This window comes from Syngnathoides biaculeatus, chromosome 5, assembly GCF_019802595.1.
Source record: "Syngnathoides biaculeatus isolate LvHL_M chromosome 5, ASM1980259v1, whole genome shotgun sequence".
Taxonomy (NCBI): Eukaryota; Metazoa; Chordata; class Actinopteri; order Syngnathiformes; family Syngnathidae; genus Syngnathoides; species Syngnathoides biaculeatus.
In genome coordinates this window covers 610,129-635,787 of record NC_084644.1, presented here as the reverse complement: position 1 = coordinate 635,787, position 25,659 = coordinate 610,129, and the positions used below count along the sequence as shown (strand labels likewise).

Here is a 25,659-nt window from a genome sequence, read left to right as displayed (position 1 = left end):
CTCTTCTAAGTGCAATGAATCATTGTTCTGCATGTCATCACTAGCATACATACAAATAGATTTATTGGAGTAAATGAATAATTTAAGGATGAATTATTATTATTTTTTTTTTAAAAAATGGGGAGGCTCAGGGCATCCACTACAAAAAAATATGTTGTCATCATCCGTCAGCCATCTTGTCCAGGGCGTTGAGCGGCGCGAGGACGTTGGTCTTGTTGGTCTCTACGATGTTGCCGTTCTGGATCATCTCGTCCAGGATGACGTGAACCCGGTCCAGGTTGAACATGATCTGCCGGCTGAGTTGAGGAAAACCTTTTTTTTGGGACGTGGGGGTGAGGCTGCTGTTTGAGGTCACGTGACCAGGAAGGATACATCCAGTTCGCTCTGTCAAGACAAAACAGGAAGTGGTAAACAAGCGCACCCCACCCCCTTCAAATATGTATCATGTGATTTTATCAACTCACCACGCGGCTAAAGTATTTGTCCAGGACCTCCACAAAGTTCTGCACCAGCTCGTAGATGGACAACTCGTTCTGTGGGACGCAATCGACGAGGTCTGCAATGATCTCCTGCGTTCATTGTGTCCCCCCCTCAAAAAATGTATTCGCATTTATCAAACTAGTGAGGATAAGGTGTACATAAAATGAACGGGTGCACGTATTTATCTGATGAAACTGAAAATACACATACATAATTGGGTCACACACTATGAAGGAGTTGTTGTTTGTTTTGTTTGACATTTCTGTTTACGTACAAGATGATCCTCCTGAATTGTGAGTATGGTAAACAATGCAATGACTGGACGGCGGCGACTGCAACCTTTCCTGGGCGAACCGACCCACCTCGTCGTGGGTGACCCCGATGGCGACGTAGAGTGCGGCGTACTGGCGGAAAACCACTTTCCAGTCTTTGTACTCCAGGAAGGAACACTAACAAAACAGAGAGGCAAACGGGAGCGTTCGGTCGTCGCATCTCGACCGGCGCGGGACTCACCTGGTCCCTGTTGCGGCTCAGGCACACCCGGACCACGTCGCCCTCCAGCGCCGTCCTTCGGCTCACGTCGACCGGTCGGTAGTACCTGCTGAGTCGGGTCTGACCCTGGCGGTTGACCATCAGGACGAAGGTGATCATGCTAAACTTTTCAGACCTTGACTGTGACGTCACCTGCAACCACAAATCGAAAGTGCCTTTCAAAAAAATAATAATAAGCAATATTTTTCTCTTGAGGTTTTTTTCAGTTTCCCTTGCTACTTTATACACGCTTTTGAGTCAAATTTGTCGCGAGTTCTACCGCTGTCATTTTTGGACCAGTTTCGGGATGTCACGTTCAAACAATAAAGCATTTGCGCAATGTTGATGTCCATGTGCAAAACATCTTTGGTGCAATGAGCCTTTTTCTTTTTTGTTGTTGTAACGTGATCTGACAAATGGTGTCAACTTACGGTCAGTTGGTAGCTTACTGCGGCTACATTAGCTTCGTCAGACGACGTCGGGAAGGAGGGGCACAATCGATCTTTTAGCGTGCCCTAAAATAAAGACATTGCAGAATGTGTACTAAGTATCGGGCCTGCTTTTGGGTCCAAACGCAGAATTTTTTGTTTTTTTTTTTCTTTCTGTTTTTCTCGCCAAAGCCGAGCAAAGCGTGGTCGCTGCGGTGCATTCACGGAGAACAAATAGTCGGAAATCTGCGAACTCATTTGCATCGCGTTCGCGAGGCGTTCACGACAGCGTCAAGTTTTTTGGGGCGTCGTTCTACCGGGAAGCAAATGGCAAATAGAATCGAGCTTCACTGCCGATTTTAAAGGAGTTTGCCGTGATCTTGTAACTTTAGGAGCGTTTTCAGGGGTGACCGAGAACCCCTCATTTGAATCTTAGCACCCGTAAAATTGGAGCTCTTTCTCGGGTTTCAAAGAACGGCAAAAAGGTCATTATTTTGTGGTATTTTTCTTGTTCCGCCTTACATTCATCAATGAATTCCGCTTGGCCAGGCAGACATCGATCCCCGTGTGTTGGGATCGTGGAATATCCGTTTTTTTCCCCTCGAGTCCTGAACGCGGCTGGACGGCCGCGGGGTCGCTTCCCGGCATGCACCGCGGCAGGCAGGCGCCTATAAGTACAGCGCGAAGACGCTCTCGCTCGTGCTGTTGCAGTAATGGCGGCGGGTTAGTTTGGCGCACTCAGCTGCTCCGTCGTCGGCTCCACTCACCTCAGCGCAGTCCCCCGGGGGCCAGCGAGCCGAGCCGGGCCGGGCTGGACCGGACCCGCGGGATCTGGCCAGACACGCAGCGGTCACGGCTTTTCTTCTCTTCGGCGGACGCTTTCCGACGAACCCTACATGGAGGAGCACCCCGGCGGAGGAGCCGCCGGACCTCCGCCGCTGCCCCAGCAGCAGCAGCAGCAGCAGCTCCCGCTCGGGGGAGCCGGAGGAGCTCACCCGGCCGTCGGCGGCGGACCGGGGACGCTGCTGGGGCCGCAGCAGAGCGACGACCTGCCGCGGCCCCAGCAGCAGTACACTATCCCGGGCGTCCTGCACTACATCCAGCACGAGTGGGCCCGCTTCGAGATGGAGCGGGCCCACTGGGAGGTGGAGCGGGCCGAGCTGCAGGTGAGCCTCGGAGGTGGACGAGGGAGAGAGATCATGTCAACATCATCCATTCATTATAATCATAATCATAATAATAGACGTGACTAACGAGACAAGACTCGCAAAGTAGGTCAACGTGCATTTTTCGCCTTTGGACAAATACAAATAGCATGAAAGTATACATCGTATTTGTGCTATTTATTGAATATACGAAGGGGTGACTCACGGGCGACGCTCAGACTAAGAATAAATAAGTTTCCGCTTGCACGCCCCCACGTCTAAAATATAGTATATTCCATTTTTTTTACACCGCGCGGCGGTGGCTAGAATTTGAAAGCAAACTTTGTTGTTGTTGTTGTTATTTACGCTCCATTTGTATTAGGGTTAGCTACATTTCGGCTAACTTGATACCCTCCGGGTCACCGTTAGCCGCGGTAGCCGTTAGCTTGCTACAGCACAATGGCCTAGTCAAATATTTCGGCTTGTGACTTTTGGACGTCGTCACTGCGGGTGGAGGGTCGGTCAGGTTTAACCGAGAGACGTAAAAATTGCGGTGCCATGTCGGCGAATTTGCACCCGCGAAACCATTTTAGTTGGTCACGCTAGCTTGTGGGTAGCCGAGCTTAGCCTAGCCGGTCGACAGCCGGGCCTGTGTGACATGCGGAAACATCACTTGGCGCTTATGGACGCTATTAGTGATTTGTCATTGAAAAAAGCCGCCTATTTGTCTACTATTAGACGACCTTTGACCTTTTTGACTGAGTGACGCATTTACTATTTTTACGCACATGCATTAATAAAAGACCTCTTGTTTCACCATGTCGAAATTTTGACATGGTGGTAACCAAAAATTCATGTTGGGCATCTTTATGAATTTGAGCAATTGTTGTTCCTCATTTTTATTCTGTTTCCAACCGATTTGTGATTCCTGTTCGTTTAGGGGACGGGGGGGGCAGGGTCAGGAAGCTTTGGCGTGGTTTAAATTAAGGATGTTCAAATGATGTACATGCATTTTCTTAGCGGTCCACAAGAGAAACAAAAATGAACATTTGGCTGGGGGTTCTTTGTCATCAGTATCGATGTCAAACCTGTGAACTAAAAGGCGACGTGTGTGTGTGTGTGTGTGTGTGTGTGTGTGTGGTGTGTGTGTGTGTGTGTGGAACTAACCCAGTTGGCCCAATAATTTAAATATCAATTTTCGGATGATGTGCTTTAATGTCATCATGCGTTGATCCGATCAGTGAAATCATTGATTGCCTCCACCAAAAAAACATTGACTCCGAATTGCCATCATCTATCCATACATCCATTTTCTGATTCGCCTATCCTCACGAGGGTCCCGGCTTTCTTCGGGCGAGAGGCGGGGTCCGCCCTCAACTGGTTGCCAGCCGATCACGGGCCGCAGAGAAAAGAAACAGCCGTCATCTTCAATATATTTGAATCCAAAAGCTAGTTTACTTTTCGGCCCTTCTCGTGTCTTTTCACATTGTACTGCAAATATCTGACAGCCAAAACAGTTTTTAAACAAAATGTCCAGAAAAACAAGTAATGCGTGGATCAAATTACAAGCCAAATTTTGGTCTGTCAGACTACGGCAATAAAATCTCGTATTCCGATACCACCGCGCGCCGTCTTTTACGATCGCTGGGCTTTATCTTGCCGACTTAAACGTGACCGGATACACTCGTTACCTTGGAGACGACGACGACGATAGTATTGTCGTAACAAAAGGGGCAAAACGGGAGGATGTTTGTTCAAGGGTCGCTTGAGCTATTTTCGCATACTTTCAATATGATCCCGTTGACAGGCACGCAACAAAATGTTATGTAGCCTAGCAAGCATGAATGGTTTGTACGTTAGCACTAATGTTTGTACATAAACATGCCAGCGTTCTGTCAAATCATGCGGTAAAGTTTCGCTTTCTGTGAATCACTTTATTTGTGAGCGCAGCGTGCATGATGTTATGATGTGGAAGGCAATTGGAGTACTGGGGGGGAGGGGGGGACATGCCGCCAAGACGAGAACACGCAAATTCAGCACAGGCGAGGCAAGCTTTGAAGCTGCCACCTCAGAATTGTCAGGCAGATGTGTGAATTCTTGTTTGTTTGTTTCCTGTGATTGGCTAGCGACCAGTTCAGGGTGTACCCTGCCTCCTACCCGTTAGTCGATTGAGGGGAAAATGATGACGCAAAATACCCAAACATTATCGCTACTTTCAAATGGGCATCATTTTTTTTGGAACAATCCAGAATAAGTAGGTCTGCCATCTTGCAAACCGCACGACGACATGATTGGTTGTTGTTGCCGGTGACATCACGAGCAGCGGTGACGAGCCGCTACCGCTACTGCTACTTGACGGGCCGTACTGACTGAAGCCCCGTTTTGAGATCGACGTGATCCGGAATCCCGAGCGCCTTCCTCGCGGGACACGCTGCACTCCGGTTGGCCCCTTTCCGTTTGTGAATGCGGCCGCAAAGATTCACTCGCCACGTGGCGACTTCGTGCTTCGGGATTCACTCGGCGAACGGATGATTAAGTCGCATTTGGTGCCTGGCGAGTGTTCGTTTCGGACCCCGCTCTGGACGTTACATGTCCAAAAATAGTTTCCAGTTGTCACTGAAACCGGCGTTGACAAAGTGGGCTTGTTCCAGAATTGGCCACTGTTGTGTCCTGGTGCTGTCATGCAATATATTGCAAAGAAAGGGACACGGATTGCTACTAGATCCAATCAACAGACGCGGTGACATTCCATCAAAGGCGCTGCGTTGACGCACGGCGGCCATCTTGAATGTCCGGCCTTTGCGTTGGCTTTCGACCGTTATATCGGGGGTTCCCCAAACAGAGGGGCACGTGAGGCCTTGGAGTCCGGAACGGTCGGTGAACGTTTAGTTTGATCTCAAGCCGTTAGTCTGCGGCAACATAACGGAAAATTCTTCAGGGCTCATAAAAGCGACCCGCCTCAAGTCGCCTCCCGTCACCAGGGCAACAAACGAGCATGCCGGCGTGGTACGTTTGGAGCAAATTGATTTTTGAAGCTTTTTTTTTTTTTTTTTTTTTTCTCATCTCTTTGTACTCTTCTGGGTGTTTTAGTCCATGAAAAATGTATTAAAAAAAAAAATGTAATATGTGTGCACGTGGGTGGGGAAAAAAAATCTTCAATCTAATGAGCGATAAGTGATGAACGAGCGATTGAGGAGCCTTCACTCCTTCTCTACTCCCTCATTTTTCAGCCAGGAAAACGTCATTCAAGTTCCAAATATTGTTTACAAGCATTGGAGCGCTACTCCGTGAGAAGGGTTGCGTCAGGAAGGGCATCCGCTGTGAAAACTGTGCCAAACAAATATGAGCGTTCATCTGAGATGTCGCGCTGGGGCGGCCCCCGACGGGACAAGCCCAAAGAAACAAGTGGCGGAGTGCTAATCGAGTAACGGCTAACGCGTAAACTCCGCCTGCACGTTGTCTGGAGAATCGGATCGTGGCGACGCGGGCGGCCGGGGCCCGCTTGCCCTGTTTCCCCCGTCGCCACGGCGACCGCTGCACATCCGCTTTGCCTCTTTCCACCTGTTGCTATGGCCACCCCCTCTGTGTGTGTGAGGTGATAAAATAGTGCGTTTATAAATATCAAGCGTTAGTGTCGTCTTTCAGGGGCAGCTGCTGTCGGCCTGACGTGTGTGTGATGATCATCAGCGCTGTCTTTTTTTTCTTTTCTTTTTTTTTTTTTTCAGGCGAGGATAGCCTTCCTCCAGGGTGAGAGGAAAGGTCAAGAGAACTTGAAGAATGACCTGGTCAGAAGAATCAAGATGTTGGAGTTTGCTCTCAAGCAAGAGAGGTGTGTGTGTGCGCGTGTGTTAGGGGGTGGGGGGCCGGGCCTTGTCACAATAAGTACTATATCGACTTAACGTTTGAAATATGAAATGGACCACAGTTTTTTTTAGACTCGCTACGTTGTCATTGTTGTGGCGAGCCGACGAGCTCAGGAGTTCAGCCGCTCACTCCAACGTGGCGATGTTGCCAAAAACATCGGCGATCAGCTCCAGTTTAGAACTGTTCATTTTGCGGGCTCCCCCGGAAGTTGTTGTTGCGTGTTAGTCTCCAATCAAGGACGCGATGCAAACTTTACCGCGTGCGTCATCAAGCAAAACCCGAGTTGCAAACCAAATTCAGCCAACGTCAACGTTCATTTGATTGACAGCTGAAGCCGACCAACCGCACATTCGCCGGCTTTCCGTCGAGGCCATTGAAGAGCCCCCGTCATCGATTCTGAGGCGGCAGCTGTAGAGCGTTGGCTTCACAGTTCTGAGGACCGGGGGTTCAAATCCCAGCCTCCCCCCGTGTGGAGTGTGCATGTTATCCCCGTGCCCGGGTGGGCCGTCCGCTTTCCTCCCACATTCCCGAAATGTGGATTCATTGGGGACTCTGGATTGTGAGTGCGACTGTTTGTCTCTGTGTGCCCTGCGACTGGCCGGCGACCAGTTCAGGGTTGGCGCCGGCACTCCAGCGACCCTCGTGAGGATAAGCGGCTCAGAAAATGCCCGGATAGATATCTCTTCTGATCGTGCGTGCGCGACGGAGCAGCTGTGACGTTCGCACGTCGCCTTGAAGGATTGAGCAAGATGGCCGTGCGTCTCGACGACGGACGGAGCACGAGTCTTTATTTTTTTTCTTCCATTAAAAAAAAAAAAAAAAAGAAAACCAACTTCTATAGAGTTAAAAACGAGATCTCCATATCCACGGAGTGCGTAAATCATTGACCTGAGCACGCATTCGCGTCGAGACGGGGCTCCCCTTTGAGTCCAAATGAAATTCTGGTCGGATTCAGCTCGTTTATACGGCGCATTTTTCGTCCGGCTCGCGCTTGTGAAGCAATTCCAATCAGAATAGAAGACGCCACGTAAACCGGGCTAGCGGTTTTCGCTCTTCATTCTTTATTGCAGGCCCAGGAGGATTTAGCGTTACGAGTCAATAATGACGGTTTAATAGAGACACAAAACATGCAATTGGAATAACAACAATGCGGCCTTTTTCATGATTTGAGAGGCATGAAGTTAAAAAGCAACATCATTTATCATGATGGACAAGCGTGTTTGTTTGTTTGTTTGTGTGTGTGGTTATTTAGCCAGATTAGCATTCTGTGCTGGTAGCGTAGCTGTGGCGTTGCATTGTGGGTAAAGCTGTGTGTGTTTCCTCAGAGCCAAGTATCACAAGTTGAAATATGGAACGGAGTTGAACCAAGGTGACTTGAAGCTGCCCAGCTTTGAGCCAGGTGACATCCGTCGTCGTCCCCCCCGCCCCCACTTTCTGGATGGCGGGCTAATCTTTCCTTTCATTCAAATGTTGTGCGTTGTGTGTGCTTGTTTGAATCTTTCTACGCGTTTGTTACATCTGCGTCTGTCTGTAAATGTGCGTTTCTGTTACACGTGTGTGTTGTGTTGCGTTCTAGACGCCAAAGACTCGGACGTGTCCGCGCTTCCCCCCAACAGTCAGTTGACGTGGAAACAAGGACGACAGCTCCTGAGACAGTAAGATGACGTGACGGCGACATCATCACGCAGAAACAGGAAGTGCTCACCCCTGTTTTTGCACAGGTACCTCCAGGAAGTGGGCTACACGGACACCATCTTGGACGTGCGCACGCAGCGGGTGCGCTCGCTGCTGGGCTTGAACGCGTCCGAGCAGAACGGCTCACTGGACAAGAAGAAGAAGAACCTCCAGCAGCTCATCAACGGCAACGACGCCAAACGGTAAGCCGACGCGGGAACGGGAACGCCACGGCAGGAACGCTAACGGACAGTTACGCGTGCGTGCGTGCGTGTAGCACTCCGGGTGACGTTCTGGAGACGTTCAACTTCCTGGAGAACGCCGAGGACAGCGACGAGGACGAGGATGAGGACGGAGAGCTGATGGATGACATCGGCGACGACGTCAGACATCTGCGAAAACACAAGAACAAGGTCCACCCACGACAGCGCCTCGTTTCTGTCGTCTGCCCGATTGTTGTCCTCGTCGTCGTCTTTTTTTTTTTTTTTTTTTTTTTTTTTTTTGCTTTTATGTTCTTCCTCTCCTTGTCCTTTTCATTTTGCGCCTTGTAATTTTCATCTTCCTCGTACTCCTCTTCCTCTTCCCCTTCATCATTATCACCTTGGTGTTGTTCTTCTCGTGCAGGTGGGCAACGAGGGCCTGGCATCGGAGGACGACGACGCGGACACGGAGGAGGCGTTGAAGGAATTTGACTTTTTGGTGACAGCGGAGGACGGCGAAGGCGCCGGCGAGGCCCGGAGCTCCGGAGACGGGACAGAGTGGGGTGAGGTCCCGGCGCGTTCCCTCCGGCCCGGTCGGACGTTGGCGCTAACGCTACGCTATTTTGCCGCAAGTAGCCGAGCCGCTGCCGTTTGCGCCCGGCGGGGGGAAGAACTTCCTGATGGGCGGTGCTGACCACGTGCTGGAGAGCGTGCTGGGATTGGGCGATTTGGCCGACCTCACCGTCACCAACGATGACGTCGACTTCAACTATGACGTGAGTGGGAAGGAAACAAAAGTGCAAATATTTTTATAAGTAGATTTGAAATCCCAATGACCAGGAAACAAGTTGGGATGGAAAGAAATGGGCCCCTTTAAGGTCAAATTGTTGAGCGTCACGCGGGGCACCAAACTAGCCTAACGGAAAACCTCTGGACCAGATGTTGTCGTTTGTTGAACCTTCCATGAAAAAGTGATTTTTCTCAACGCAAGTCGCTGAACGTCTGCTTTTAAGCGCAGCGCGTGTTGCCTTAACACGGCCGCCGACGGTCTCTTTCCGCACGCACGCACGCACGCACGCAGCTGTTGTCCAACCAGGAGTCGTCGTCGTCGTTCCGGAAGACGTGGAACCCCAAGTACACGCTGCGGAGCCACTTTGACGGCGTGCGGGCCCTGGCCTTCCACCCGGCGGAGCCGTGCCTGCTCACCGTGTCCGAGGACCACACGCTCAAGCTGTGGAACCTCACCAAGACCGTCGCAGCCAAAAAGTACAGTCGTGTTCCTCACAATCCGACGCGTCGTCTCATGAATTCATCGCGAGTCCAGGGTGCGTCGTGGAAACGTGATTTGTTGCGGGATGTGCTGTTTTTTTTTTTTTTTTTTTTTGTCTTGAAGTAGAAGTGCCTCGTTGGACGTGGAGCCGGTCTACACCTTCAGAGCTCACGTGTACGTTTGGTAACGGATGGCGACGACGCTCGGGTGTCGCCCCTTTGCGCCTTCAACTTAGTGCGTCTCGCCCTAGCGGCCCCGTGCTGTCGCTGGCCGTGACGTCGAGCGGCGAGCAGTGCTTCAGCGGCGGCGTGGATGCCACCATCCAGTGGTGGAACGTTCCCAGCTCCAACGTGGACCCCTACGACACGTACGGTACGCGCAAAGCCGGCTCGTCTGCTGCTATCGCTTTTGATTTTTTTCACCGCCGTCTCGTTTGCATGAGCTGCGTATTTGAATTGCGGGTAATTAGCATCAGAACGGAGCAGGTAGACGACAAAAAACGGACAGTTGGGAATTTTAGGGAACCTCAAAAATAAGTTTGCTTCAATATGTTACAGTCCACTTGAGTGGCTTTGTGTTTAACTGCGATTTGCACCTTTCAAGTTCAACTATCGGCGGATTCAATGTTTTCCCGCTCGTAGACGCCAGCACGCTCGCCGGCACGTGGACGGGCCACACGGACGCCGTGTGGGGTTTGGCGTACAGCGGCGTCAAGAACCGCCTCCTCTCCTGCTCGGCCGACGGGACGATCAAACTGTGGAACCCCTGCGAGGGGAACCCCTGCATCAGCACTTTCAACACCGCCGTAGGTCAGCAACGGCGCGCTCGCCGCCTGCCGCGAGTGCCGCGTGCTCAAGCTGTACGCATGCGTGCGCGTAGAGCACGGCGTCCCGACGTCGGTGGACTTCAACGGCTGCGACCCCGCCCGCGTGACGGCGTCGTTCGACGGCGGGGACGTGGCGGTCTACGACCTGGAGACGTCCCAGAGCGTGCTGGTGCTCAAGGGCCAGGGCGAAGGAAGTAAGTGCACGCGCGACCCGAGCCTCAAATCGGACGTCGAGAGATTCGTCAGGATGCGACGTTACGTGAAACAACGCGCAGGTTTGTCGCGATGTCACGACGACAAATACGGGTCAGGATAGGTCACGTCAAACGAGACCTCACGATGGGTGACGGCAAACTAATTCGAAAGGTGGCAAAAATCTGATGTGATGCATTTTTATGTCGGTTTCCAAATTATGTAAATATGGGCGGAACAATAAGATGCGCTACAGGATGGGAACCTTATGATTCAATTTGTTGCGCGAGTTCACACGTAGGCAGTCATCTCGAAGCTCGCGTTCTAAAATGACGACAGTTTGGCGCACGAGAATCACTTTTGCCGCATTTTCTGTTGCCGGTTTCCGGTCGAGATGACGCACGTGACATATTTGCGTTTGCGTGGGATCGCTGCGACCACAAAAGTAACTTAAGTACCGTTAAAATGGTGGCACGTCAGAGAAATGAAGTTAAAGGAGGTGTCTTGTCTGGCTTCTTTTCCGAGATGAAAAGTGTCAATCCTCACAAGTGATTTTGTAACCTCGCGATATCCACTGCATGACCCCCCCCCCCCCAACATCAAGCGAAGCTTTCCTGTTTTTTTTTTTTTTGTTTTTGTTTTGTTAGTCCACGGATTAGGATCCACTTTTGTTTCTCGATACGCGCTCGCACGGTCTGGTCGGCGTTAACGCCGCAGCACTCGTGGCACGTCGACCCAAACGCGCGCGGTTCCGTCACGGCGCCCTCGGTTGACGTCCGTGTTTGTCTCCCGACGCCGCGCGCAGGCCGACCGGGCTGCCATCACATCTACAAGGTGGCGAGCCATCCCACGCTGCCCGTCACCATCACGGCGCACGAGGACAGAAACATCAAGTTTTTCGACAACAAGTCAGGTAACTGCTTTGCGGGGGGGTCGTCGTGCGGTGAGTACGGCGAGTTGCGGCCATTTGCAAAAACAACGTATTCATTTTTCTTCATCAGCACCCCATGTAGATGGGGAAAAAAAAAAACCTTTCTTGCTTTTTATGAAAAGTAATATCGCACAATATGTAAAAATCTCTTAATACTTCTTGCTGTGGGATAGTTCAGTTTTTCTGTTTTGAATAACTGCACACATTTCAACAGTGCCATTTTTTTTTTTTTTTTTTTTTTTTCCCCTGTCTTTTTGTGGGGGCAAAAAATGAACAAAAAATAAAATGGCGGAATATTTTAAGTACTGTAAGAGCTCATCAAAGCCCAAAAGGCTTTTTGTGTTGGGTCAGAACTTTTATTGCATTCATGTGCAGCTTTTGTCATCTTAATCCTTCATAATGTCATTTTAAATGACTGCTTCCCTGCTCTTGCGAGTTAAAATATGAAACGTAATCATGAGATCAACTTTGGGCTACTCAAATGTTGGACTCAATGAAGCACGGTCCGTTGAGCGCTTGTCTTAGACGCCAATTTTTATCTGTATTAATATCTGCCCCAAATACGGGTCATCGGCCTTCGGTCCCAAAAAAGCCGATCGATCGATCTCTTGTTTGAATGGGTGCGCGCAGGTAAGATGATCCACGCCATGGTTGCCCACCTGGACGCCGTCACCAGCCTGGCAGTGGATCCGAACGGGATCTACTTGATGTCTGGAAGTAAGTGGGGCCCCCCCTGACAAGCCGGGGGAATCGATCGATGGATTGATGGCTGTCGTTGCCGTGGTTACAGGTCACGACTGCTCGCTGCGCTTGTGGAATCTGGACTCGAAGACGTGCGTACAAGAGATTACAGCGCACCGCAAGAAGAGCGACGAGGCCATCTACGACGTGACCTTTCACCCCTCCAAGGCCTACATCGCCTCGGCCGGCGCCGACGCCCTCGCCAGGGTCTACGTGTAGGCCGACCCCAACGCCGGACGACAGCTGACCGAGGAAATGATCGGTTCAGATGACACTAAAGCCCCTCCTCCTACGCCGCCCGTCCCGCCGATCGTCCAAACGGCGTCCGGTCCCGTCGCTCGGTGCTCCTCAGGCTTTCTCCGCTGAAGCTTCCGGATCACGACGGCGAATTAAAACGTACGGACCAGATCGATCCTAATCGGTCGGGATAGAATTCAGGACCGCACTCGTCCAAGCGGAAAGTTTTGGGTTTTTTTTTTTTTTTGACGTCCACGCGATGACATCACTGCGACGTTTGATCCGATCGGCCGCGACGGGACTCAGGACCGCGACCGCAGCCGGCCAATCGCAGTTCTCCGTTCACTCGCTAATGTCACGAGCGTGCGGACGGTTTTGATGTTTGCTTTGAATTCTTTTCACTGTTCCTGAAGTTACCGATTCTGATTGGTCCGGCTGGGATTCAGAACCTGCGTCATGCGGCGAGCGACCAATCACACGTCTCTGCTGAGTCACGCAAACGTCAGGATCGGTCCTGATTGGTTTGGGCCGTGGGACTTCAGTGGCTCATCGGAAGTTTCTGCTCAGTCGTTGATATCATGAGTGTTGATAGATTTTTTTTTTTTTTTTTAACATTTAAAAAAAAAAAAATTGTCAAATGTTTCGCCATCTACTTCCTGTTCCTGAGGTTTTGTGATGACCAAATCCAGGAAATAACTGCCAACGCATTTTATTTATTTGATTGAGTTTTCCCAACAAGCCTCACATCCCTCTTGCTGATTGGTTGACTGCACAGCATTGGATCTGGGGGGCGGAGCCACATCCTTCACTGCCACCATTGGGAGTGGGGAGGGGAAAAAAAAAAAAAAAAAACAATCAGAAGCCTCCTGGAGCCCACGCCGCCTCCCAATTGGCTGTCGGGGTGGCGAGCGGCTGGCGTTTACCACATGACGTGTTACTTCCTGTTGGTGTCCTGCATGATTACCACAATTAAAGTATTTTTTCTAGTCTTCCAATTTGAATTTGATCTCATTGACAGAACGTCGCAACGCCCGAGCCCGCCTCGTCGCTTGTCACATGAGCGACGTCGACTGCGAGGAAGGCGGGGCCTCCTCCGAGCGTCACGGCGTCCAGACGGCGGCGGAGCAGATCCCTCAGCCGACGGTTGTCTCGACGCAGCTCCGTGATGCGTTCGCCGAGCGCGTCTCGCTGCAGCAGCGAGAAGTTGAGGCGGCGGGTCAGCTGATGGACTGCCGGAAATGTCTGCAGACACAAAAACGCGCCCAGAATCGGAACTTAACGTTTGGCGTTACGAACCGTGAATGGATTTTAGGCGTCGTGTCGCGATGACGTTAAGTTTGAACGTCACCTCGCATCAATTTTAAGGTCGTTAAACTGTCACGTTAAAAGTGCTGCTGACACAAAAATCACATTTGAAAATAGGCGCAAATATACTAATCACTTTGATAATAACTGTGGGGAAAAAGTGAACTGCGGGCGAAAATTGCGTAAACTCGCCACAGCGGCATCCCAGTGGCGGCCATATTTGCCTGTGATGTCATTTGCGGACGTCGCACTGGTGCCCTGGCATTGAAAACACGGGAGCGATTTTCAGATTTTTACGACGCCACTTCTGAGACTGAAGCTCTTTTTTTGAAGAAGAAGAAGAAGAAAAGATCATCTCATAAGCGAGTGGGGCCATTTTACCGCATCGTCTTCAAGCCAAAATCAGCTGACGTCGCGATGCGACGCAAACGGCCGTTTATCGCAGCGACGGGTCATCTTTTGCCTGGGCGTCGTAGCGCCAACCGACGCGTCGTCTTGCGAGCTGGTTTTTCATGGCACGTCAAACGTGTACCAACTCAAATTGAATTTGATGTCGTGCGTGCTTTTCGATCTTTCACCAACTAATATTTGGCGACACGTCGTGTCACCAGCAGATGTTTGAAGGCATTGACAACTGATTTTGGATATCACGTTGCAGTTTAGCAGCAGCAACTTCGAGGCCCCCGTAGCTCAGCGGTTCGAGCGTTGGGTCGGTAAAGCAGCGGTCGTGAGTTCGGATCTCAACTTCCCAAGAGGCGTAAAAACTGCGCCAAACAAATAAGAGCCTTCATCTCTAACGGGACCTTCTGTCCAATTGGGTCAGAGTTTATTCAGTTTCAGATTTGATGCATCGTCGCGTCAAACCGCAAATGACGAGACGATGCCAAAAAGCACTTCACAGTTGACGTCAGAGTCGCATTCATGACCGTCAACCAAATCATTTTCCCGCCGCGTCGTCGCAATTTCCAGTTGGCAACGCGGCCTCAAACGTTTCATGCCAGTGTGCGTCGCCACGACGACACCTCCGTGCGAGCTAAATTTCCACCTTGGGCGGTCGCGCCGCTCCCGGCCGCTCGCCGTCGCCGCCGTGTGGCCATGAAGACGTCGCCTGTTGCATCTTGCTGCACACGGCGGCAGCCTGCAGAACTTTTTCGCCCTGCGGACAAAAAGTACATCAGCGACGCCGGCGTCACTCCGTAACCGCGGCGACCGAGTTCAGCCCACCTTTGCCACGACCGCCTTCAGTTTCCGCGCGGCGGCGTCTGTTCGGAGCGCCAGGACGGACATCCGCTTTCTGGACGCCTGGCGCGCTTCTCTGAGGTCGTCGCGGAGACTCTGAGTCTTCGCGGCCACCTCGGCGCTCGCCGCCGCCAGCGCGTCCGCCTCGGACGCGGCTTCCGTCTGGAACGCGCTCAGTTTCGCGCGCAGCGTCGTGACGGCGGCCTAGCGGAGAGACGAGATGGCGGCCGAGGGTGGGTCACATGATCTCCAAGGAGCCGAAGTTCACCGACGCGCCACCTGCAGCCTCCGCACTCTCGCCGCGTCCTCGCAGGTGTCGTCGAGCAGTCTTTGGTTCCTGCACATGAAAAGTTGGGCGGGGCTGCAATCTCGTTCCGCTTCCTGCTCCTGGCGCCTTTTCTCCTCCAGCTTCTCCCGGTCCGAACGGCGCAGGGCCGCCACCTGTCCGGAGGCCGCGGCGGCGTGAGCGACCTTCCGCCAAGAAGGCGACGAGGAAGCGCGAGGGTTCGGTGACATACTCGTTGGCGCTGAGCGACGCGATGCGCCGCCATGATGTCGCCGTAGACTGCGTGGACGTCACGCGCGACGTCGCGGTGGCGCCGCGACACGGCGAAGGTCGCGTCCTCCGGACCGCCGTGCAGAGACGCCATCTTGTCGCTAAAGGTGGCGTGGAAGCGCGGCACCGGTTAGCCACTTTCTAGATGAGCGACAGCCTTTCCCGGCTGGCCGGCAGTCAACGGCTCGTCACACACAGAAGAGCAATTAACTGGTCGCCGGCCAACATCAGAACTTTTACCGCAGGAGGGACTCGAACCCACGCTACAAAAGTGTGACTGACGCAGGCGCCACCGACCGACCTCTCCTCGGCGAGTCCTCGGCAGACGTCCCGCAGATTTCCCTCCCAGCGGCGCCGCATCGACGCCACGTGCTCGTCCAGCGAAGTCCGCAAACGCTCGACGTGATGAAGGTGAAGACGCCGCACGTGACAAGACTGACGCTCCGCCTCCTCGAGGTCGCCGGACAAGCGCTGTCACGCAAACAGGAAGTGACACGTGAATCGAAGCGGGAAAAAAAAGCGTGTAGCCGAGCCGCTCGTGACCTGAGCCGTTGATCCTCACAAGTGTCGCCAGCCAACGGCGGGGCACGTGCAAACAAACAAAGCAACCGTTGGCCAATCGATGCGTGTTTTGGGCATGCGGGAGGAAGCCGGAGAAAAGCGACGCAGGCACGCACGGAGCAGGGCCGGGATTCGAACCCCGTGAGGCAGACGCCGTAACTGTCGTCGCAGCACGGAAATCACGCGGGCCGAGCGAAGTTGCGAGCACCTCGATGACGTCATTGAGGCCCTCCAGCTGCCGCTCGAAGGTTTGTCGCAAGATGATGATGTCATCGCGCAGCCGTTGCGAGCGCGCCTGGCGGAGGACGACGCGCCAGGCCTGGCTGATCTTGGCCTGATTGAGGCGGGAGTTGTGCTCCTCCTTCTGCACTTTGACCTGCACACAAAGACACGCCCGCTTCATAATCCTAATCAGAATCGTGGCATGAAAATGACGTCATCGCGGCGGGGCCTACTGTCAGGAAGAGGGTGAGAAGCTCCTCCCTCTTCCCGTTGACTCGTGGCTGCAAAGGCTCCTCCCCTTCCTCCTCAGACGCCCCGCCTCCTTTCTGCACCTTCCTCGGCATCTTCCTCTTCCTCACTCAGGACGCCGAGCGGTATCCAACAAATTCATAAAATAGAAAAGATTTTTTTCATTTCATTAGGTACACCATTTAATAACATCCAATCACAAAATAAATCTCACTTTAAAGCTGTGTTATTTTATGCATTCACTTCGAGTTAAAAGAAGATTCAACTTTATTATATTTTTATTATTATGATTACAAAGTAAGAAAATACAGACTTTGCAAACAAGCACTAATGGCACATGCGCCCTATTATTAAATATTTGATGCTGTGGTGTATGTACATGAATGCAGCATCATATATATACCAAGCAAAAGTATGTTTTCGTGTCATCTTTACAATTGCGCGTGTTGTTGAGAAGTTGTCGTGAGGTTTTGAGTCTTGTGATGTCATTCAAGAGATTTTCCTTGTCCCTAATGAAGTGGCCGCACTGTGATCAAAGATTTGCAACCTGCAGTCAAATATGAAAAATAATGACCAAATGTTTGACCTGTTGCCGTTTTTTTTTTTTTGACAATTTGTGTGGGAAAAGAAATGCGCGCGATCGTCATCTTACCTCGTCCGCGCGCTCAGGCCTGCGTTGTTTGCGTGTCGTTTCTATGGTGACCGACGAACGCACATCCGCCATCTTGGTGCGACTGTTACCGAGCAACCGAATGACGTAGAATAAAAAGTGGACTGGGCGCTCTGCGTCCAGCATTGGTTCCGCCCAATGACCTAAAAAAACTGACTAGCGCATACAGATCGAGCGGTACGTCGATTGGTTGAAGCCAGTTGGCTGCCACGTTGGTGGGGAGGACATAGTTTGCAGCTTGGATTTCGGCGCGGGCGCGTAGAATTCAAACTTGTCGTGTGAGCTTGACATTTTTTTTCGGTTCTGGTAACACGAATGATTTTTAATTGGACTTGCTAAGCCAAAAAAAAAAGGCGAAGTGCAAAGGAAAGACATAGAACACCGTGACTAGCAAGAAAGCTCGCATATTACCTCGGGCCCGATTTCCGTGACACGTTAACGTTTCCCTCTGAAGCACTATCATCATAACATAGCAAAGAACTAAGCATTTTTTTTGTCATCAAAACATTACATTTGAAGTCAATCTGCGACAGAACACTAAAACTTGTTTCCTCACATATGAAAATATAAGTCCATTTGCAGAGTTCTGTATTATGAAATTCATCAAAAATTTCACCGAAAATGTTTTTTCTTGCTTATCCACTGATGAAGTTTGGGAAAATATTGACATCGCTTTTCCTCCAAAACAAAACAAAACAAAACGTCGTCCTATAAATGTGAAGCGGAGAGTGAACAGTCAACAACAACCGTAATCAAAACTTTGTTCAAGTGAATTAAGCTCATCGGAAAATAAAGAACCCTTTTAGAAACAAACTTTAACAGTGTCAAAGTAAATCTTTCCAATTTACCTGTGGAATGTTTTCCCACAGCCAGCAAACTGGCGATTCGGCACGCTTGTTTTGGGAGGATCAAGTAGGCGGACGGCGACTTCCGTTTTTTAGATCAGCGGTTCCGCCGCGGTCAGGAGGCCCTGACTTCCGGTCGGGGCAAAAATCTCAATACTTGGGACGTTTTGATCCCTAGAGATATGAATGTAATCTAAATATTTGCAGTACTTGTATTCTACGTCATTGGATCAACTTGAATAAAATTGCTTCGGGGCAAAACAAATTATGTAGACACTTTTTTTGAAAACCACATTAGCAATGTGTAGTGTACGCTATTTCTGATTGACTGTTGTCATGAAAAAAAAAAAAAAGATTTTCTGAAAAAAAGTAACCACAACACAAGTGCATTCTTCACCGTGCCGCCTAACGGATAATTAATTCACAATAACAATTCACGGTTTATTTGCGAAAAGTCGTATTTTTTCCAAAATCTGTACTTTTGATATGATTCCCGCTCGAGTGTGTGGAAGTGTTTGGTCCACAAGACGGCGCCAGAGATGTGAGAGTCTCGTAGACAGCAAATAGTAAAGAACAAAAAACGTTATTTTATTCGTAATAAATACATAAGTTCAAATACATCATGAGATCACCACAAGTTTACAGTTTGTCGAGGCATAAAATATGGAACGAGTTACACATGAAAAAGGGGGTCGGACCTGTGGTGACGTCATCGCCGCTCAGTTGCTGGCGCTGAAGTCGCGACAAATTCCGCGGACGACGTCGTCGACGAGGTCTTCCAGGCCTTCGAAGTGCCTGCTGAAGAAGGTGTGCTCCTCTTTGGGGGAGGACGCCATCGCCCTCAGGTCGCCCGCGGGGGCCCAGGCCACGCCCACCGAGAAGATCACGATGCCTGGGGGGGGGGGGGGGGCACATCAAAAAGGCCGCCTTACCAAAATGTCACGACATGATGATGAAAACGAGCTCAGGCTCAGGCTCAGGCTCAGAAGTTAGCATCTTGTGACAATTCAGTCAAGTTTTATTTTGACAAAATATTCCAGCAGACCTTCGCACGTTTACGTTTTGCTCTTCGTGAATTTTGGGTCTCGTCATTTGCAGAAATCTTTGATTAGTCCCGGTTTAAGATTTGCACTGTGAGTCTGGTCCCCAAATCCGACGACGTCCCTGTAATGGGCGAAATCTGGAAAGTAGCGAGCACATGTGTATCCGTCCGTCTTTTGTATTCGTTTTAAGGCTGAATGAACCTCCCCAGACCCCAACTTTAATTTCACCTTTAATACCGTTAATCTTAAGCATACAGGAATGAGCATTGGTACTGATGAGGGATCTCGTGCGTCTTGCTCTCCAACACTGTCCACTGTCCTCACGACATCCATCAAGCTTTTCTTTGGTCTTCCTCTCTCTCGCGCTTTTGCCTGCCAGCTCCATCCTATCATCGGCACCCTGCTCCCAACATCGTCAAGACTGTCTCCATGTCCAAACCATCTTAGTCTGCTCCCTCTAACCTTGTCTCCAGAACATGCAACTTTGGCTGAGCTCCTTTTTAACCCTATCCAGCCTATCCTACACCAAGCGAGACCCTCAACGTCTTCATTTGTTCTGCTTCCTCTCGTCTCTAATCCGTCCACCGTGGCCGCTGCTTTCTAAACTTTGCCCTTCATCCTGGCGGAGACTCTCCTGTCACATAGAACACCAGACACCTTCCGCCAAACCCGTTTCTTCCCTTCCTTCCCGCACTCTCCATTGCTCTGTATCGTTGAGCCCAAGTATTTGACGTGGTCCACCCTCGCCGTCTCTCGTCCTCGGAGCTTCCTCTCATTCACGCACATATATTCTGTTGTACTTCAGCATTTCCTTCGTCTTTCTAATTGTTCCTACGCCCGCTCGCTGCTTTCACTGCAGATCACGATATCATCTGCGAACGTCACGGTCCAAGGGGATTCCAGTCTAACCTCGTCCGTCAGCCTATCCATTACTAGCGCAAACAAGAAGGGGCTTAGTGTGAATCCCCGATGCAGTCCCACCTCCACCTTCAATTCTTCTGTCACACCTCAGCGCTGTTCTGCCGCCCTCGAACACGTCCTGTACTATTCCGCCACACGGGACTGGCTCACGTTCCTCTCTTGGTACTCTGTGGTGGGCTTTCTCTGGGTCTCCGAAGACACGTCGTCGCTCCTTCTGAGCTTCTCTGTACTTTTCCACGAGCATCCTCGAGGGCAAATATTGCATCTGCGGTCGGTCCTCTTTCTCGGCATGAAAGCCTCCTGTTGCTCGCAGGTACTTCCTTCAGTCCTGAGTCGAGCCTCCGCTACTCCTTCCCGTCACTGCATCGTGTGGCTCATCATCTTTTTTTTCTTTTTCACTTTCCGCAGCTCTGAACGTCGCCTTTGTTGTTAAACAATGGGAACTAGTATACACTTTTCCTCCATTCTTCTGTCACGTCATCTGTCCCGCTGGTATTCTCTTGAACAATTGGTCAAAAACTCCACAGCCACCTCTCCAAATGGCTTCCATACCTCCACTGTAGGATGCATTTGAAAGAATATTTCTTTGGTTTTTCATTCAGTTTGAACGTGTCAGGACAAGGACGCGTTTCTTTTCCCACAAAAAAAAACGGCATCGTACAAAAAGACCAATGGTCACCAGTGCCGAAAATGGACAGATGGATGAATATGAAAACAAATCTGCGTTGAACTGAAAACGAAGTATCTGAATCACAATATAGCGAGCGAACATGGAATGACGACGATTTTGTTTTCACATGCGCACACCTTGATTGTGCGCCATCAGCGCAGGCTCGGCCACGTTGTCGTACGATTGGCCGTCAGTCACCACGACCAAGAAGTTGCGTCCGGCCGCGGCGCGCCTGTCACACGAGAAGCCGATCATGTCGCTGGTTAGCTAGCGGCGAGGGTCGCCCGCCGTCGTCACCTGAAGACGTTTTGCGCGGCGTACGCGATGCCGCCCCCCGTGGCCGTGCCGCCGCTCATGTACGAGATCCTCTTCAGGGCGGCCACCACGTCCTCTTTGCTGCCGTGCTCCGAGAGGCCGAACTCCAGGCGCTGATCGTACGTGAACTGAACGGCGCCTGAGCGCGACACACAAACCGTCGGTCGGTCCGTCGACCCGTCGGGCGCGCGATTCGACGAACGGCCGACCGACCGACGCGAGCTCCGACGTCGGAGACCTCCAACCTGCCGGCGATCGCCGCCGCGAAGTCCAGGACCGATCGGAAGTTGGGGTCGCCCATGCTGGACGAGCCGTCGATGAGGAAAACCACGTTGACCGAATTCAAACACGTACGACCTGAAAACACAACGGGACCACCGCCGTCACGCGGCTACACCAGCACTTGCGCCAGAAGCGCGACGTGCCAATGAACATTTACGACGGGCGCGTGACGGCTTTTTGTGGGTGCGCCGAAGCCGTCTTGTCGTCCGTGTCGCGTCGACGGAGGGCCGTACTGCAGAGGAGCGCGTCCGGCGAGCAGAGTCTCTGCGCCAGAGGTTTGACGTGTTTGGTGGTGCCGAACCAGCTGGGGATCTGATAGCTGAAGAAACCGTTGTCCCTGCACACCGCCTGCGGCAGACCAACGTGTCAAACGCGGCGGCCGCGCCACACGCGAACGGGACCGCCGACCTTCTTGGCGAAATCGAGGTCCGGCACGGCCAGGATCTCGTCGGGCGCGGGCTTGGTGACGGGGGCCACGAAGACGTTGATGCCCGCCTCCCGCGCCGCCGCCGCCGCCCGCTCCGGGTCGTCCGACGGCCATCCGTCGACCAGGACCAGCATGACGCGCGGGCGGCCGTGGCGGGCGCCGTTCTGCGGAGTGAAAACGTTCTCCGCCGTGTGCGTGATGGCCTTCCCTGAGAACACAAACGCAACCATCTGGGTCCACTCCGGAATGAAAAACTACCAAGAGAACTTGCCATGAGCGACCACGTTGGGCCAAACTATTTCAGTTTTTCAGGGTTCACGACCTAAAAAATCACCGAATGATTCCTGCCACAATTTGCTGTTCGTCCTCACCAGGAGGGTCCCGCGTTTCACGCTCACGTGATTTGCACGATTTATTGCGTGTACCTGTGTTGGTTTCCCCTCCCAGGTGTCTGAGCTCTTTGATGGCAAACTGGAGTTCTTTGGGTTGTGTGTAGTTGCTGAGCAGGAATTCCGTCCTGGGGACATCACTGCACACACCACGCACGACGTGATTCGGTTTCTGACCGTCTCTCTCATTTGACGCGTTTGTGTGCGCGCGGCCACCTGGCCTGGACGAGGGCCACGCGGGGTCCGTCGACTCCGACTTTCAACATGGCTGCCAGCTTGGCGACAAAGTTTTTCTGCTGGTTGAAGCGCCGCCGGCCCAAGTTGGCGCTGCTGTCGATCACCACCGCAATGTCCATCTGACACGCTGGACGGAACGGGACAGGACAGAACAGGACCGGAGGCAGACGGGGCCCAGATAGGACGCGGTCAAACTGGGGCGGCGCGAGACTGGAAGCTCCAAGATTGAATGGGACAAAGTGCGAAGGGACGGAAGGGTCGGCACAGGACGTAGCGAGACAGGATGGGAAGAGAAAGGGTGCGACACTAGTGGACGGGACGGGACAGGATAGGCTAGGCTGAAAGGGGCCAGAAAGGGACAAGAGGGGGTGGCGCAGCACTGAATAGGGTGCGAAAGGAAGAGAGCTGAAGAGACGGGGGCGGGATAGGACAGCGCAGGACCGGAGTAGCGGCACCTTTATTTCCAACTTTTTTCACAGGCATCTTCTTCACGGCTTCCTTGGTGGCGGCGGCAGAGTGCCGGATCAGCTCCTGTGGTCTTTGTTTCTTGGGGCCTGTGACGCAAAAACGCCCGTGAGTCCTCTCCGACGTCCTCGTTGCCCGGCGCCCCGCCTCCGCGTACCGCTGACACGGAAGGAGGAGCTCCGGCGGGACAAGGCCCGTGACTGGACGCCGTTGGCGAAGGAGCCGACGTAGCTGCGTCGGCCGGGCAGCCGTTGCACGCGAACCTCGCCGCCGGCGTGGCCCGCCGCGCCGCTGCACACAAAACGCGCCACGTTAGCCGTCGGTGCCTCGAGGAGCCCGCCTCATCTTGGCATTCCTCAACGCCGCCTTCGGTTTGCGCGAGGCCACTCAAACGCTCTCATGGGAATTCTTGGCTCCGGCGTGACTGATTCAGTTGTGCGCGAATTTTGTTTTCTCACGTGCGCTACGACAACAAACACACAATTAAAAACTCTTACACAAGCGCGACTGCAAGATTCTTCCGCGACACACCGAGCTGAAACGCTCGCAGGCGTACGACCGGACCTCGTCCGCGACGACGGAAATGCTCTCACACGCACGAGGGAAGATGCGGGCGGAGTTCACCTGTGCAGCGCGGCGCCGCAAACGGACGAGATGTCGGCGTAGACGGCGGCGCCGAACACGGTAAGCGGCCCTCGCCCGCAGTCCGGCGGACACGAGGCCAGGACGGCGTCGGGGTCCAGGTCGGCCCCACGGGTACTGCAGGAAAGCGCCCGCGTCGCTAAGCGACCGGCAGGAAACACCACAGTACAGAACATTTCACGTCCAAAGAAAAGACATCGATTGAGGTTTGGACGATCTGGCGACGACGCACCTGAGCTCGCCGAAGACGACGAGATCGCCAAGAAAACGCCTGAAGCGAGAAAACAAACGAGAAAAACGTCATCAGCGACAGAATCCGACATGCGCGACTAGTCCAAGCCGACAGAATGAAGCGCGACACCAACGGGTCGGCTTTGGGAAAGAGACGAGCGCAACGGACGGAACCCGACACGGGACGGTAGAAAATTCAGAATTCCAATAAAGTAGAAGCGAGTTGACTACGTTCGAACAGAAGAAGACGGAGGAGAACGCAAACCAGAAACACGATGGAAAGGAAACGGGAGTGCAGGACGAGCGCAAACGCACGCGAAAGGAAGAATTGAGTCCAAATCGGTGAGGAGGAGGCGAGGACCGCCAAGGCGAGCAGTCAAGCGAGAGCGAGTCGAGTAAACAAAAACAAAAACAAAGTGCAAGACAAGAGAATGCAACACGGCAAGCCAAAAGTTGGACAAGATACTGCAAAACGGAGACAACAAAAACAAGCCAGTAGAATCCAACCCGGTCGAGAAAAAGAGAACGTTGAAATCCAACCCACCAATCGCAATCAGCAGCGACATGTCGGCCGCCTGGAAAACACAAACAAACTTCAACCTTTCCATCACTTTCGTATTTTCTTCTGATTCTTAATCTACATGCAAATGAGACGTCGTCATCTCAAAAAGGCGCCACAACTAAATGTCGGCCTTTATGCCAATTGTATGAAAATCATCTGCATCGCCTTCAAATCTATACAAGAGGCAAAATATTAACAATAATAGTAATCATGAAATAGAATCAAAATCACACTGACCCTTTTTTTGTTTCTCTCTTTTCAACCCACGAGTGACGACGAGGACGATTGAAGCGCGAAAGACGACGACGGCGCCTTTAAATACGCCTCGGGTGGGCGGGGCTTCGCTAGCAAAAAAAAAAAAAAAAATGACGGGAGGAAACCCCCCCCCCCCCCACACACACACACACACAGACACAGACACATTTGCCCCCCAGAATGTTGATCCGAGGTCTTCGGATAAAAAAGTGAAGAAAAATGAAATGCATGAAATTCAAAAAATGAAAATACAGCCAAACATCGAAAGACAGCAAAAACTTTTCACTTCCGGTCACAAGCTCCATCAAAACATCGTATTTGGCCATTTCTGCAGGTCGCCATGGTAACCGGCAAACATTGAATGGATGTGCTCTCGTTTTTTCTTGTGGGCACGGGCGGGAATCGTACTCTCGCCTTCCTTTTGCGGTGAGTGTCGCTTGAACCCCCCCCCCCCTATTATTTCCTCATTTAAATAACATTGGACTTCATTTTCCAAGTGAGAAAAAAAAATAGGCTGTGAGGTTGCGGGTCCAAATCCCGGCCCTCCCCCGCCCGTGCGTGCGTGCGTGCGTTGTTTGCCTGTTGCCCCTTTTCGCCAGGTTGATGGAAGACGAAGGTGCAAATTGGCTGGCGACCGAATGGAAAAAGGGGCGTGGCGGTCGGCCCGATGACCCCATCGACGTTTGTCGCCGAAGACGATCTCCTCCCTCCCGCCCGCCGCATCGCCCCAGGACAGGAAATTCCATCAATAAAATCGAACCGGCCAGATTTTGCCGTTTGGACGCACGCGCAAACGTCTTCGTGTGATGTCATCAGCAGAAAAAGAAAACGCTCTTTATTGGCCAACATCGATTTAATAGAGCTTGACCTTCTCCCAAACAACTTCATTTAAAACATCTTTAAAATGTTATTTTTTTTCCTCATTAGAATATCACTTTTTTATCAAATTATACAACAAGAAATGTGTGATTTTTTCCCCATCTTTTTTTAAATATATATTTTTTTCAAATGATTCTCCAAACATGAAGAAAATTCATTCCCAAAAAAAAAAAAA

At 51.8% G+C, this 25,659-nt stretch overlaps 4 protein-coding genes across 17 annotated transcripts; 1 reads left to right on the top strand and 3 right to left on the bottom strand.

Moving 5' to 3' along the window:
• Positions 1–34: 34 nt before the first annotated feature.
• Positions 35–2,099, bottom strand: ap4s1 (adaptor related protein complex 4 subunit sigma 1). Its single transcript, XM_061819306.1, has 7 exons — positions 1,962–2,099; positions 1,443–1,526; positions 994–1,164; positions 843–929; positions 465–533; positions 373–384; positions 35–289 (listed from the first exon to the last, which is right to left on the bottom strand). The coding sequence occupies exons 1-7, from the start codon at positions 2,085–2,087 to the stop codon at positions 161–163; spliced, it is 678 nt and encodes a 225-aa protein (XP_061675290.1). The 5' UTR covers positions 2,088–2,099; the 3' UTR covers positions 35–160.
• A 54-nt stretch (positions 2,100–2,153) lies between these two features.
• On the top strand, positions 2,154–13,568 carry strn3 (striatin, calmodulin binding protein 3). Of its 5 annotated transcripts, XR_009794930.1 has the most exons (17): positions 2,154–2,605; positions 6,310–6,413; positions 7,774–7,847; positions 8,025–8,103; positions 8,170–8,325; positions 8,400–8,535; positions 8,747–8,885; positions 8,956–9,098; positions 9,404–9,588; positions 9,716–9,766; positions 9,843–9,964; positions 10,234–10,401; positions 10,472–10,612; positions 11,416–11,523; positions 12,172–12,258; positions 12,332–12,678; positions 13,538–13,568. XR_009794930.1 is itself a non-coding variant. In XM_061819299.1 (16 exons), the coding sequence occupies exons 1-16, from the start codon at positions 2,336–2,338 to the stop codon at positions 12,499–12,501; spliced, it is 2,130 nt and encodes a 709-aa protein (XP_061675283.1). In that variant the 5' UTR covers positions 2,154–2,335; the 3' UTR covers positions 12,502–13,514. The 5 variants fall into 5 exon arrangements, 4 of the variants coding, with proteins under 4 accessions (XP_061675283.1, XP_061675282.1, XP_061675284.1 ...); XM_061819299.1 differs by lacking the exon at positions 13,538–13,568 and having other exon boundaries at positions 9,719–9,766; positions 12,332–13,514; XM_061819298.1 differs by lacking the exon at positions 13,538–13,568 and having other exon boundaries at positions 12,332–13,514.
• ccdc65 (coiled-coil domain containing 65) lies at positions 13,213–18,025 on the bottom strand. Of its 3 annotated transcripts, XM_061819302.1 has the most exons (10): positions 17,304–18,025; positions 17,087–17,198; positions 16,636–16,760; positions 16,182–16,556; positions 15,921–16,090; positions 15,582–15,720; positions 15,343–15,504; positions 15,049–15,267; positions 14,870–14,980; positions 13,213–13,761 (listed from the first exon to the last, which is right to left on the bottom strand). In XM_061819302.1, the coding sequence occupies exons 3-10, from the start codon at positions 16,744–16,746 to the stop codon at positions 13,528–13,530; spliced, it is 1,521 nt and encodes a 506-aa protein (XP_061675286.1). In that variant the 5' UTR covers positions 16,747–16,760; positions 17,087–17,198; positions 17,304–18,025; the 3' UTR covers positions 13,213–13,527. The 3 variants fall into 3 exon arrangements, with proteins under 3 accessions (XP_061675286.1, XP_061675289.1, XP_061675288.1); XM_061819305.1 differs by having other exon boundaries at positions 16,389–16,556; positions 16,636–17,198; positions 17,304–18,021; XM_061819304.1 differs by lacking the exons at positions 17,087–17,198; positions 17,304–18,025 and having other exon boundaries at positions 16,182–16,760.
• Positions 18,026–18,733: 708 nt separating this feature from the next.
• Positions 18,734–24,675, bottom strand: coch (coagulation factor C homolog, cochlin (Limulus polyphemus)). 8 transcript variants are annotated; one of them, XM_061821164.1, is made up of 13 exons: positions 24,333–24,624; positions 23,790–23,828; positions 23,540–23,696; positions 23,073–23,206; positions 22,906–23,004; positions 22,430–22,577; positions 22,250–22,353; positions 21,806–22,032; positions 21,631–21,745; positions 21,329–21,472; positions 21,098–21,254; positions 20,938–21,032; positions 18,734–19,058 (listed from the first exon to the last, which is right to left on the bottom strand). In XM_061821164.1, exons 1-13 carry the CDS (start codon positions 24,394–24,396, stop codon positions 18,886–18,888), a joined length of 1,656 nt encoding a protein of 551 aa, XP_061677148.1. In that variant the 5' UTR covers positions 24,397–24,624; the 3' UTR covers positions 18,734–18,885. The 8 variants fall into 8 exon arrangements, 6 of the variants coding, with proteins under 6 accessions (XP_061677148.1, XP_061677146.1, XP_061677145.1 ...); XR_009795169.1 differs by having other exon boundaries at positions 18,920–19,058; positions 21,555–21,745; positions 24,333–24,625; XM_061821161.1 differs by lacking the exon at positions 18,734–19,058 and adding an exon at positions 19,082–20,860 and having other exon boundaries at positions 21,098–21,472; positions 21,555–21,745; positions 24,333–24,363; positions 24,588–24,675.
• Between the last annotated feature and the right edge of the window lie 984 nt (positions 24,676–25,659).

Bases quoted from the DNA above. Each gene is read 5' to 3' on its own strand.
- strn3 (XM_061819298.1), top strand. From the start codon at position 2,336: ATGGAGGAGCACCCCGGCGGAGGAGCCGCCGGACCTCCGCCGCTGCCC. The intron at 7,848-8,024 runs GTGACATCCGTC...GTTGCGTTCTAG, and splicing joins GCTGCCCAGCTTTGAGCCAG to ACGCCAAAGACTCGGACGTG. The intron at 8,326-8,399 runs GTAAGCCGACGC...GCGTGCGTGTAG, and splicing joins AACGGCAACGACGCCAAACG to CACTCCGGGTGACGTTCTGG.
- ap4s1 (XM_061819306.1), bottom strand. From the start codon at position 2,087: ATGCCGGGAAGCGACCCCGCGGCCGTCCAGCCGCGTTCAGGACTCGAG. The intron at 1,165-1,442 runs GTAAGTTGACAC...TTGTGGTTGCAG, and splicing joins CAGTAAGCTACCAACTGACC to GTGACGTCACAGTCAAGGTC. The intron at 930-993 runs GTGAGTCCCGCG...CTGTTTTGTTAG, and splicing joins TGAGCCGCAACAGGGACCAG to TGTTCCTTCCTGGAGTACAA.
- coch (XM_061821160.1), bottom strand. From the start codon at position 24,396: ATGGAAAGGTTGAAGTTTGTTTGTGTTTTCCAGGCGGCCGACATGTCG. The intron at 23,207-23,539 runs GTGAACTCCGCC...TTTTGTGTGCAG, and splicing joins TGCGGCGCCGCGCTGCACAG to CGGCGCGGCGGGCCACGCCG. The intron at 22,033-22,249 runs GTACACGCAATA...TTGTGTTCTCAG, and splicing joins GGGAGGGGAAACCAACACAG to GGAAGGCCATCACGCACACG.
- ccdc65 (XM_061819302.1), bottom strand. From the start codon at position 16,746: ATGCCGAGGAAGGTGCAGAAAGGAGGCGGGGCGTCTGAGGAGGAAGGG. The intron at 15,505-15,581 runs GTATGTCACCGA...GCCTCCGGACAG, and splicing joins GCGTCGCTCAGCGCCAACGA to GTGGCGGCCCTGCGCCGTTC. The intron at 15,268-15,342 runs GTGGCGCGTCGG...TCTCTCCGCTAG, and splicing joins CGAGAGTGCGGAGGCTGCAG to GCCGCCGTCACGACGCTGCG.